At 47.4% G+C, this 12,301-nt stretch overlaps 1 protein-coding gene across 1 annotated transcript; it reads right to left on the minus strand.

Moving 5' to 3' along the window:
* Positions 1-363: 363 nt before the first annotated feature.
* On the minus strand, positions 364-4,482 carry LOC123442957 (putative disease resistance protein RGA4). The gene has a single exon (XM_045119153.1). The coding sequence runs from the start codon at positions 3,998-4,000 to the stop codon at positions 659-661; it is 3,342 nt and encodes a 1,113-aa protein (XP_044975088.1). The 5' UTR covers positions 4,001-4,482; the 3' UTR covers positions 364-658.
* Between the last annotated feature and the right edge of the window lie 7,819 nt (positions 4,483-12,301).

A 12,301-nucleotide genomic window follows, 5' to 3' on the forward strand; every position in this document is an offset into this window, starting at 1 on the left:
CTAGTACTAGCAGGTCACGTGAAGTAGTACTAGTAGCTTTCTGTTGATGGATTTTGTCCCTGGGAAGTAGCACCAGCAGCGACAGCCTCGCTTCTTGGCAGCAGCAACTTGGCGATGGGTGACAGCGGCGGTCTCGACGGATTAGAGGAACAGAGGCGGATCAGACAGGATTTGTAGGGCGGCGTAGCAGGATTAAATCCCTGTCGAACTCAGCCTCGACTTCTTGATCTGGCTTCGGATGGCCAGGTCGCGTCGGTTGCGGCAGGATGCCGAACCCTAGTCTCGATCTCGTATACGGTAGAACCTCAACTCTGATACCACTTGTTAGATAAAACGATATCAACGAGACACGAAAGACACGGATTTTTACGTGAAAACCCTTGCGGAAGAAAACCATGGACGCACGAAAGCGTAATCACTATGAGGGTGGAGTATTATAAGCACGAGACGACAGACCGTCTTTAGATGCGACTACATGGAGTATATATGAGGGACAATACATGAGAGTCCTTGGAGGACAAATAAACGAGTTGTACTCGTACGCGTCGGTACCAACACAAAAGACCACACCGTTTATACTACGTCTAGTTCAATACGGTAGAATCTGGATCACAATTTAACACTCATCTTGCACACAAGAATGATAACGAGCCCCTGATCAATGGATCCGTTTAATTGGGATATGTGTTATTTTATCCCATTCTGGCCCATCCTTGAGTTGCAGCTGGTTCAACAGCACTGGCTTGCACCCAATCAGATCAAGAACTTGCAGTGAAGACGGGAAGCCCCTTGGCAGCGACTCCAGCCCCGTGCAGCACATTATGTTCAATTTTCTCAGCGAACTAAGGCTGCTGAAGTTGGCAGGGAAAGATTCTAAGGTGAGCTTGGAGCAATTGTCGATCGACATGCTTTCCAGTGCTGCGAAACTCCGCAAGGAATGCAGAGAGGACAATTTGGAGCACTGTCGAATGTGCAATGTCGTCAATCCACTCGAACTCTCAACATGTGGAAGAAATGTTATGTTGCTGCAGTTGTCTATCTCCAGAGAGGTGAGTGATCGTAAACCTCGCAAACAAGTACCCAGCTGCTCATCTGTTATGTCTAGATGAGATATATGCAGCTTCTTCAGTGAGGTAAGTGCCTGAAGATCCTCAAAATTTACACCTTGGCAGCGCCGCAGAGTCAAAACTGCAACTGCTTCCACCTGTAGGGGGTGCAGCAAGCCTATTGTAAGGATGGTGGTAGAACATGTCTCCAGTGCAACGCTGCAAGCTCTCGATGACGATGAGAACGTTAGCTTCATGTGTGAAACAAACCCTGTGTTTCGGACAGTGACCTTCCTGATAGACTGAGAGAAAGGAGGCACTTTAACCAATTTGGGACAGTTCAAAAGATTCAGCTTACGGAGCCTGGGGAAAACATTGGTCACGCTCTCTTCTTTGGTCCACTCAACCCATTGTGGCATATCATCAAATTCAAGATCTACCAGACATGGAAATGCAATCAACTTGGTTCCATAGAACTCACTGCCAATCTTTCTCAGTGAGCACATCTCTTTCAAATGCAAAACCTTCAGGCAGGGAAGCTGCCCAAGAGGAGGCAGGAGCTCCCACTTCCTACAGTTGGTCAAATACAAAGATTTAAGTAGGCACAGTGTATTTCCCTCCTTCAAGCTCATGTCCAACCAACACGGTGAAGTATCACCATGATATCTTCTGATACGGACCTCTTCAACATGAGGGTGCGGTTCAAGGCCTTCTAACACTTGAGCATCGACAAAAGGGACACTCTTACCAGTGGAATTCCATTCTAGTTCCAGCACCTTAATACCCTGTTTCTTTCTCAGGCCAGCTTTGCTGGCCTCTTGTTTACTGGATACAACATCAAGGTTCTTGATATGGAGCTTTCTGCAGAGACCATTCATATCAGACAAATCTTCTAACGTGTGACCTTTTTCCCTTTTAACATGGAACTCAATTGATCCCTGGAGACGAGTCAGTTCCCCAATACCCGCAACTTTCGATGTACTTGCCCTGTCCATATCCAAATGGCGCAAATATTTCAAGTTCCGCATATCTTCCGGAAACTTCTCGAGGTGGGACCTCTTAGGTATACTAAGGGTCTGAAGAAGGAACAGTTTGGTCACTGACTGCGGAAGCCTTGTAATTGTCTTGCAAAGAGCAAGGTACCTCAGGTGCATCAGTTGACCAATTTTATCTGACAAATCAACCATATCACAGCCATCCAAACCAAGCACACGGACACCCTTCAATTCTTTGAGGATATCATCTGGCAATTGACTGAGAGAAGATGAGGAATGCTTTAGAATTATGAATGTGCGCAATCTTTTGAGCTCGCACCGGCCTTTGAGCCGCGTGACAGCATCAACAGTAACAGATAAGTGCCGAACTGTACGAGGTATCTGCTTCTCCTCAACACTCTCAACTCTTGCACACTCAACTCGTGAGACACTCTCTGCCAGGTCATGCATCAGGTCATGAATGTAATAGTAATTCTGATGATGGCCCTCCTTGCGCTCGTGGAAGAAGGACCCCTCCACAAGTTGATCAAAGTACTCCTTGCCTACATCCTCCAGTTTCTTCCCTTCAGCTGGCCGGATGAAATCCAGGGCCATCCAAATCTTAACCAACTTGTCACGCTTAAACCGCCAGTTCTTGGGAAATATGCTGCAGATTGCAAAGCACGGCTGCAGGTGCTCCTGCAGGTTCCGGTAGCACAGCCCCAGCGTTGCGGTTACATTGGCATAGCTTTCCATCTCTGAGATCTTGTTCCAGTAACTGCTACTCCGGGAACCCTTGAGCATCCCGCCGACGACCTTGGCAGCCAATGGCAACCCCTTGAGCTTGTGAACAAGCCGCTGTCCAATTGCCTGCAAGACCGAATCCTTGTCAGCGCTGTCATTGCTGAAAGCAATCCTCGTGAACAGCGACCAAATATCGTCAAATGCCAATCCGTCCAACGTGACCTTCTTTCTGGCATTCAGCAAGGTTGCTACAATCTTTTTCCGGGTGGTGACCATGATCTTACTACCGGGCTTGCCACATCTAAGAGGAGCCAGCACCTCACTCCACTTATCCTCGTCCATGCCCCCTTTGTTCCAGACATTGTCGAGAACCAGCAGGAACCTCTTGGATGATACAGCATCCTTAAGCTGCCTCTGGAGCCAGTCGAAATTGTTCATGCCGTCAGGAAATCCAACCCCAGCAGACTGCAGGATTTGCTTCACTAGCCCGACCTTGTGGTAAGCGGCAGCAGGACACACCCACATCACCAAATCGAACGTCGCCTTCACCGAGTCGTCGTGGAGCAGGACGCGCGCCAGCGCGGTCTTCCCCATCCCGCCGAGCCCTATGATAGCTGCGACGGGGATGGCGGCGGCGCGCGGATCTGCGCGGTGGGGCGGGCTGGCGGTGGTCAGCCAAGAGACCATGTCCTTCCGCTCCGCGTCGCGCCCTAACACCTCGTTGTCCCCCAGCAGCGAGCATGTGTCCGGGCCGTCCCAGGTGGGTGGGTGGCCGCTCAACTCGCCGGACCACGACGCCTCCAGCCCTGCCGCCTGCATCAGCCGGACAGAGCTGTCCTTGATGTCGTCCAGCTTCTTGATGACGCCCTTGAGCCTGTTTAGCGACTCGTCGGTGCCGACGAGCTGCTTGCCGATCTTGACAAGGGGGGAGCGCGGGGGGCCGAGCGACCGGTATTCGAACTCGTCGACGACCTCGTCGGCCTCGTAGACGGCGTCCTTGAGCTGCAGCAGCCACCGGTCGAGGTCACCGCCGCCGCCGCCGCCCCTCGCGCCGCGGCTCCGCTCGACGGCGCCCGCCACGGCGCGGAGCTCCGTGAGGGCCCCGTCGAGCTGCTGGAGCGCATCGGGGACGCCGCCGTTAAGCCACCTGATGCGGTCGGCGGCGCAGGACTTGGCCTTGTCGACGACGATCCGTATTACCGGGCACACCAGCCAGCCGGCCACCGCCTCGGCCATCTCTCCGGGCCGGTCGTCGGGAGCCGAGGCTCGGTGCGTGGAGGGGATTAGGAGGAGTTGACGAGAGGAGGGGTCAGCGGCTGGGTGGAGCCTCCTCTGCGCCGTTCGAGGGGTTTTGGATCGTCAGGCCGTGGAAATTTCGGCCGCCTCGCCATGTGGTTTTCGGGGCTCCTTCTCGCATTGGCGACGCCGACGCCCGACGGGCTCGAAATTTCGCTGGGTCGCGTCGCCTCCGCGTGGGTGAGGGTGGAGTGGTGGACGGAGGGGGCTACAGGAGTCATTCGCCGAGCAATGCTACACTTACGTACGAGTCTACTAAGTCTTACGTTCTTACGTGATTGTGTAGTTGTCAAATTGGGACCGAGAGTTAGTTAGTTTGGAAACTTACATAACATGTTCGTAACTTTTAGTAGATGTAGGATTTTCGGTCATTCGCCTCTCGAATCTACAGATTTCCTACCTGGGCAATACTTTTTCTTTAAGTTCCAGCAATTGCTGGCAATTTCATTGGTAGCAGAAAGAAAATGGAGAATACAAAATGAGGTGATGATCCTAAGATCCGGGTTTAGCTGATCATAGTTTGGTCAGACCCTCTCCAAATATAATACTCCCTCCGTCTCAAAATAAATATCGTAAAATTTGTATTAGATTAGTATAAATTTTATACTAGATCAACGATATTTATTTTAAAACAGAGGGAGTACAAGGTAGATATCTCACGATGATTTTTTTAAAGTGGCTCTTTATGCATCTGGCTCACGCACTCCATTGGTCCATGCAGTTTGTGATTCTGCTTATGATGTCTCTCACACTTGATGATTTTTTGTTGAAGGTGCACTGGTTGGGTTCTTGTCCGATTGCACAAAGTGCGAACAGTCTCATTGTGTTGGTTTCCTTCTTCCATCTCAGGGCCGCCGCCACTTGCGAATTCAGCACGATGGTTGTAGCCGTTTGATGCTGCCATTCTTCTCTAGGTTTTAGTGTGGCGCATTCCTCCCACTACCCGATTGTGTTCCAAACCTCTAGAGATTTTGGGCAGGTCCAGAACAGGTGTTTGCTTGATTCCAAATTACAAACGCATAGCTGATAAAAGTACTCATTGGGTCATCCGCGTCTCTGCAATATATCGTTGCACCACAACTTGTTCTGTAGCATCAGTCATGTCAGTATTTTCATTGGTCCCGGTGTCCAGACATTCTAGATAAGTGACGGACGAATGGTGAGGATGGACGGACGGGACTACGAGAGTCATTCGCCACTTGAATCTATCTATTTTCTAGGTAGGTGACAGGTAATGGCCCCTAGGTATACCAAAGCAGAGAAAATCTGACTCTAAGACATTTGGGGGTCGGCTCGCCTCGTGGCCCGGGGCGACAGGAGGCCCGTGTGATCATCGTGTTGTTGTTCGACTGGCGACAGCCGGCCTGTCCGACTGGCCTCAACGGCAGTCGGACGGTCAGCACCCGTCCCATCAACCCGTACCGGCGTACGACGACAAGACCAGACCCACGATGCGGGGGCACGTGTGGCTACAAGGCGCGTTGACAGGTCCGACGAGGCTACATGGCGTCATGATGCGAGTAGGGCGAGGCTATTGGAAATATGCCCTAGAGACAATAATAAATTAGTTATCATTCTATTTCCTTGTTTGCGATAATCGTTTATTATCCATGCTATAATTGTATTGATTGAAAATTCAAATACTTGTGTGGGTATATAGACAACACACTCTCCCTAGTGAACCTCTAAGGACTAGCTCGTTGATCAAAGATGGTCAAGGTTTGCTGACCATAGACATGAGTTGTCATTTGATAATGAGATAACATCATTAGGAGAATGATGTGATGGACAAGACCCAAACTATGAATGTAGCATGTGATCGTGTCAGTTTATTGCTACTGTTTTCTGCATGTCAAGTATTTGTTTCTATGACCATGAGATCATGCAACTCCCGAGCATCGAAGGAATGTCTTGTGTCTATCAAACATCACAACATAACTGGGTGACTATAAAGATGCTCTACAGGTATCTCCGAAGGTGTCTGTTGGGTTGACGTGAATCGAGAATGGGATTTGTCACTCCGTACGACGGAGGGGTATCTCTAGGGCCCACTCGGTAATACAACATCACAATGAACTTGCAAGCAATGTGACTAAAGAGTTGGTCACGGGATCTTGTATTACAGAACGAGTAAAGAGACTTGCCGGTAACAAGATTGAACTAGGTATGGAGATACCGACGATCTAATATCGAGCAAGTAACATACCGATAGACAAAGGGAACAACATACGTGATTAAGTGAATCCTTGACATAGAGGTTCAACCGATAAAGATCTTCGTAGAATATGTAGGATCCAATATGGGCATCCAGGTCCCGCTATAGGTTCTTGATCGGAGAGTGTCTCAGGCCATGCCTACATAGTTCTCGAACCCGCGGGGTTTGCACACTTAAGGTTCGATGACGTTTCGGTATAGTTGAGTTATGTATGTTGGTGACCGAAGGTTGTTCGAAGTCCCGGATGAGATCCTAGACGTCACGAGGAGTTCTGGAATGGTCCGAAGATGAAGATTGATATATAGGAAAGAGGTATACGGGTTCCACAAAGGTTTCGGGCACTATTGTTAAAGTACGGGGAGTGACGAATGGGTTCTGGGGATTCACCGGGATGGGCCACCCACCCGGGGGGCACATAGGCTTAAGAGGTGGCGCACGAACCCCTGGTGGGCTGGGCGGCCAGCCCTATGGGCCTATGCGCCTAAAGTGAGGAGGTGGAGAGGAGTCCGAATAGGAGAAGGACTCCTCCTAGCACCGTCGACCCTAGTTTGGTCATGGCACGCGGCTCGGCCCCAATTTGGTCATGGAGCGTGGTCCTACCCCAATTAGGTCATGGCGCCACCCCTTCCCCCTCCTATATATAGTGGAGTGGAGAGAGGTAGCTGATACGTCTCCATCGTATCTACTTTTCCAAACTCTTTTGCCCTTGTTTTGGACTCTAATTTGCATGATTTGAATGGAACTAACCTGGACTGACGCTGTTTTCAGCAGAATTGCCATGGTGTTGTTTTTGTGCAGAAATGAAAGTTCTCGGAACGTCCTGAAAATTTACGGAGAATATTTATGGAAAATATGAAAAATACCTGCGCAAAGATCCACGGGAGGGGATGGGCCAGTGGGCCACAAGCCCTGTAGCCGACGCCCCCTTGGTGGCGGCTACCAAGCTTGTGGGGCCCACGTGGCTTTGCCGCCCCCAAACTCAGCTCTATAAATTCACTTTCGCCCCGAAAAAATCAAGAGAGAAGATTTCATCGCGTTTGCGATACGGAGGCGCCGCCACATCCTGTTCTTCATCTGGAGGGCACATCTGGAGTCCGTTTTGGGCTCCGGAGAGGGGAAATCGTCGCCATTGTCATCATCAACCTTCTTCCCTCTCCAATTCCATGAAGCTCTTCATTGTTCGTGAGTAATCTATTCGTAGGCTCGCTGGGCGGTGATGAGTAGGATGAGATCTATCATGTAATCGAGTTAGTTTTGACGGGGATTGATCCCTAGTATCCACTATGTTGTGAGATTGATGTTGCTACTACTTTGCCATGCTTAATGCTTGTCACTAAGGCCCGAGTGCCATGATTTCAGATCTAAAATTATTATGTTGTCACCAATATATGTGTGGTTTAGATCCGATCTTGCAAGTTGTAGTTACCTACTATGTGTTATGACCCGGCAACCCCGGAGTGACAATAACCGGAACCACTCCCAGTGATGACCATAGTTTGAGGAGTTCATGTGTTCACCAAGTGCTAATGCGTTGGTCCGGTTCTTTATTAAAAGGAGAACCTTAATATCCCGTAGTTTCCTTTTGGACCCTGCTGCCACGGGAGGGATGGACAATAGATGTCATGCAAGTTCTTTTCCCTGAGCAGGTATGACGACACATGAAATGCATGCCTACATCACATTGACGAACGGGAGCTAGCCACATATCTCTCCGTGTTATAACTGTTGCATCATGAATGTCATCCAAACAAATCACCGACCCATTGCCTACGAGTTTGTCCCACTGATGTTGTTACTTGTTTTGTTCTGTTGTTGTTACTACTGTTGCTGCTACTGTTACTTGCTTTGCTCTGTTGCTACTTGCTACTGCTGTTACTTGCTACTGTTGCTACTTGCTACTGCTGTCACTACTGTTGTTCCTTGCCACCGCTGTTACTCGTTACACTGCTGCTACCTGCTACAATACTTTTTCGCTCGCCGTTGCCGGGAAAGAATATTTCCCGTCCACGGGCAACTTCTGGCGCCATTGATACAACCGTTAGGAATAGTCTGCCGTCAACAGATCGTTTATGGCACCGTTGCTATCATACTACTTTGCTACTGATACTTTGCTTGCAGATACTAATCTTTCAGGTGCGGTTGAATCCGACACATTCAGCTGATAATACTTGAGAGTATCCTTTCACCTCCTGTCGGGCGAACCAACAAATTTGGGTTGAATACTCTACCCTCAAAAACTGCTGCGAACCCACGCGTTGGTGGGCCATTGCAAGACAATTGCTAATTGTTGAGCAACTGGGAGCAGTTCTGGCTCCGTTGCCGTGGAGGCATCAAGTGAGGAACACGTCAACAACATTATTCTAGTGTCGTTGCCGGGGACTGCTAGCAGCATTTTTTCTGGCGTCGTTGCCGGGGAAGGGATTGCTATATTCTCTGAGTCACTTGGGATTTATATTTGCTGATCACTATGAAGAATCTGAAAGATCCAAAAACCAAAGTTTTTCCCTCAACTACGAGGGGAGGTAAGGAACTGCCATCTAGCTCTGCACTTGATTCACCTTCAGTTATGAGTAAGTTTGCGACACCACCTCCTGCTAGAAATCTTGAAATGTCGCCTGTGCCTGATACTGCTAAAGATGCTATGCCTGATACTGCTAGAGATGCTATGCCTGATAGTGCTAGAAATGCTATGTCTCATGATGCTATGCTTGATACTGCTTTGCCTGATGATGCTAGAGATGCTATTTTGCCTGATGATGCTATGCTTGATACTGCTAGAGATACTACTTTGCCTGATATGCAACTAGGGGTATTCCTTGATGCTCATATTGCGAGAGTTAGTGCCAACGCTCGTGATGCTTCTGAAACTGCCGATACTATTGAGATAGAACCTGCTTTTGCTCCTGCTAGATCTAGCTCTCCTGGATATGAATTGCTTGATATACCTGAGGGTTATGTTATGGAGGGAGAGATAGCTGAGGATTTTCTTGCGTGTAAGGATGCCTATGACGCTGAGAAATTACTTCTCAAGTGAAAGGAAAAATCTCTGAAAGCTAGGATGAAATACGACCCAAAGTTTGCCACTTCACCAATCTTTATCACCAATAAGGATTATGAATTCTCTGTTGATCCTGAGATAATCTCTCTAGTCGAATCTGATCCTTTCCACGGTTATGAGTCTGAGACGATCGTAGCCCATCTTACCAAACTACACGATATAGCCACCCTTTTTCACTAGTGAGGAGAAGATCCGCTAATACTATATCCTTAAGTTGTTTCCTTTCTCTCTAAAGGATGACGCTAAAGCCTGGTTCACTTCTCTTGCTCCTAGATGTGTGAGTAGTCCCCAGGATATGGTCTATTACTTCTGTGAGAAATATTTCCCTGCCCATAAGAAGCAAGCTGCCTTGCAGGAAATATACAACTTTGCTCAACTCAAAGAAGAGAGTCTCCCACAAGCTTGGGGAGGCTCATCCAGCTATAGAATGCTTTGCATGATCACCCTCTTAAGAAGAACTAGATACTTGATATCTTCTATAACGGACTTACCGATGCTTCTAGAGACTACCTAGATAGTTGTGTCGGTTGTGTTTTTAGGGAACGAACTATAGAACAAGCTAAGATTCTACTGAATAACATCTTGATCAACGATAAGGCTTGGACTCTTCCCGAACCACCTCCTAAGCCAACTCCTAAGAAAAGAGGTATTCTATTCCTCAGTCCCGAAGATATGCAAGAAGCCAAGAAATCTATGCAAGAGAAAGGCATTAGATTTGAAGATGTCAAAAATCTACCACCTATCGAAGAGATCCATGGTCTCGATAACCGATACAAGTAGTAGAAGTGAATTCTCTACGTAGGTTTGATGAGAGTGATATTCCTTTTGACAAACCTGCTAGCCTATGCTTTGATGAATTTGACAACTTTGTTGCCAAACAACAGAGTTTCAATGATTATGTTAGCAGACATTTGGAACAAAGTACTCGTATGCTTAGTCATTTAAGTGCTTGTGTAGATAGAAATGTCAATGATCTGAAGCTTCTGAGTAAACATGCCTCTATGATTACTACTCAGGTAGAACAACTACTTAAAGCTCAGAATGACTTGCTCAATGAATTAAATGACAACTCTGTCAAAGTCATTACTAGAGGAGGAAAAATGACTCAGGAACCTTTGTATCCTGAAGGCCATCCTAAGAGAATTGATCAAGATTCTCAAGGAATTAGTGCTGATACACCCAGTCATGCTAAGAAGAAGGATGATAGAAACCTACATGTCAGTTCACCAAATACTGTCACACATGAAGAACCAAATGATATTTCTGCGTCTGATGCAGAAACACAATCTGGTGATGAACATGAACCTGGTGACAATATGGACAGCGATGTTCATAATAATGCTCAATCTAGCAATGATGAGGATGTGGAGATTGAACCTACGGTTAATCCTGATAACCCACAACCTAAGAGATGTGATAAGAATGACTTCGCTGCTAGGAAGCATGGTAAAGAAAGGGAGCCATGGGTTCAGAGACCTATGCCCTTTCCTCCTAAGCCATCCAAGAAAAAGGATGATGAGGATTTTGAGCGCTTCGTTGAGATGATAAGACCTGCCTTTCTGCAGATGCGGTTAATTGATATGCTCAAAATGTCTCTGTATGCCAAGTACATGAAAGATATCGTGACTAATAAACGGAAGATACCAGATCTTGAGATCTCCACCATGCTTGCCAACTACACTTTCAAAGGTGGAACTCCTAAAAAACTTGGTGATCCCGGAGTGCCCACTATACCTTGCTCCATTAAAGGAAACTACGTAAGAACTGCCTTATGTGACCTTGGAGCTGGTGTTAGTGTTATGCTGCTCTCTCTTTATCGTAGACTTGAACTGGATAAGTTGACACCCACTGAAATTTCTCTGCAAATGGCCGACAAATCAACTGCTTTCCCTATCGGCATTTGCGAGGATGTGCCTGTTGTGGTTGCTAACACCACTATCTTAACAGACTTTGTTATCTTGGATATTCATGAGGACGATGCCATGGATGTCATCCTCGGAAGACCCTTTTTAAACACTGCAGGGGCTGTTATAGATTGCAACAAAGGCAATTTCACTTTCCACATCAACGGTAATGAGCATACAATGCACTTTCCAAAGAAACGATATCAAGTACATTGCATCAATGCTATCGAAAAACTTCATCGATTCTTATTGGGAGCTTTGAATGACCTATTCCTCGTGTCAAGATGAAGTATGATTTGCTTGTTGGGGAGATACATATCCCCGTTGAGGTGACTTAGTGGCTATTCGACAATTCTCCATTTCCTCTTGCGATTCGAAAAGGTTTTGTCATGAGGATTTGATCAACCCCATTGACGGATTTCTTTCGATGACCATGAAATGGATGAATCAAAGAGTCACATACCTCTGTTTTAAGCTTTCACTTTCTGTTGCTTAGAAGAAAAATGATAGATTTAGTTTAATTTTTCCTGTTTTCTGTTTTAGCGTCCCGGAGAAAAATACCCCGAAAATAGAAGTTCTCCGATGGTCCTAAAAATCTAGTGTGATTTTTCTGGAATATTTGAAAAATACTGGGACTGAGAGCTGGCATGGGAGCTACACCAGTGGACCACAAGCCCTGTAGCCGCCGCCCCCTGGTGACGGCTACCAAGCTTGTGGGGCCCACAGGGACCCCCTCCACTCATTCCAGCTCTCATCCTCTTCCTGTACCTCCAGAAAAAATCGTTTCGCAGCTCAAACCCGTGTTCTTGCTCATTTGGCTGAGATTTTTGATCTCCTTGCTCAAAGCACCATTCTCCGAACCGTTTTGGGGAAATTACTCCTTGGTAAGTGACTCCTCCATTGGTCCAAACAGTTTTTTCTCTAGTGCTTTATCCTTCGCGTATTTTTGCTACCTTGGTGACCCTGTTCTTGAGCTTGAAATATTGATTTTAGCTGGTCCCAAGTAGTTTTAGCGGGTGATACGGTCTCTAGACACTAGTAGGAGTAGTTGCTACGAGTTGGGT

Source organism: Hordeum vulgare, chromosome 1H, assembly GCF_904849725.1.
Source record: "Hordeum vulgare subsp. vulgare chromosome 1H, MorexV3_pseudomolecules_assembly, whole genome shotgun sequence".
NCBI classification, from domain to species: Eukaryota; Viridiplantae; Streptophyta; class Magnoliopsida; order Poales; family Poaceae; genus Hordeum; species Hordeum vulgare.

What these genes read in the sequence shown, in the direction of transcription:
- LOC123442957 (XM_045119153.1), bottom strand. Translation starts at nt 4,000, where the DNA reads ATGGCCGAGGCGGTGGCCGGCTGGCTGGTGTGCCCGGTAATACGGATC.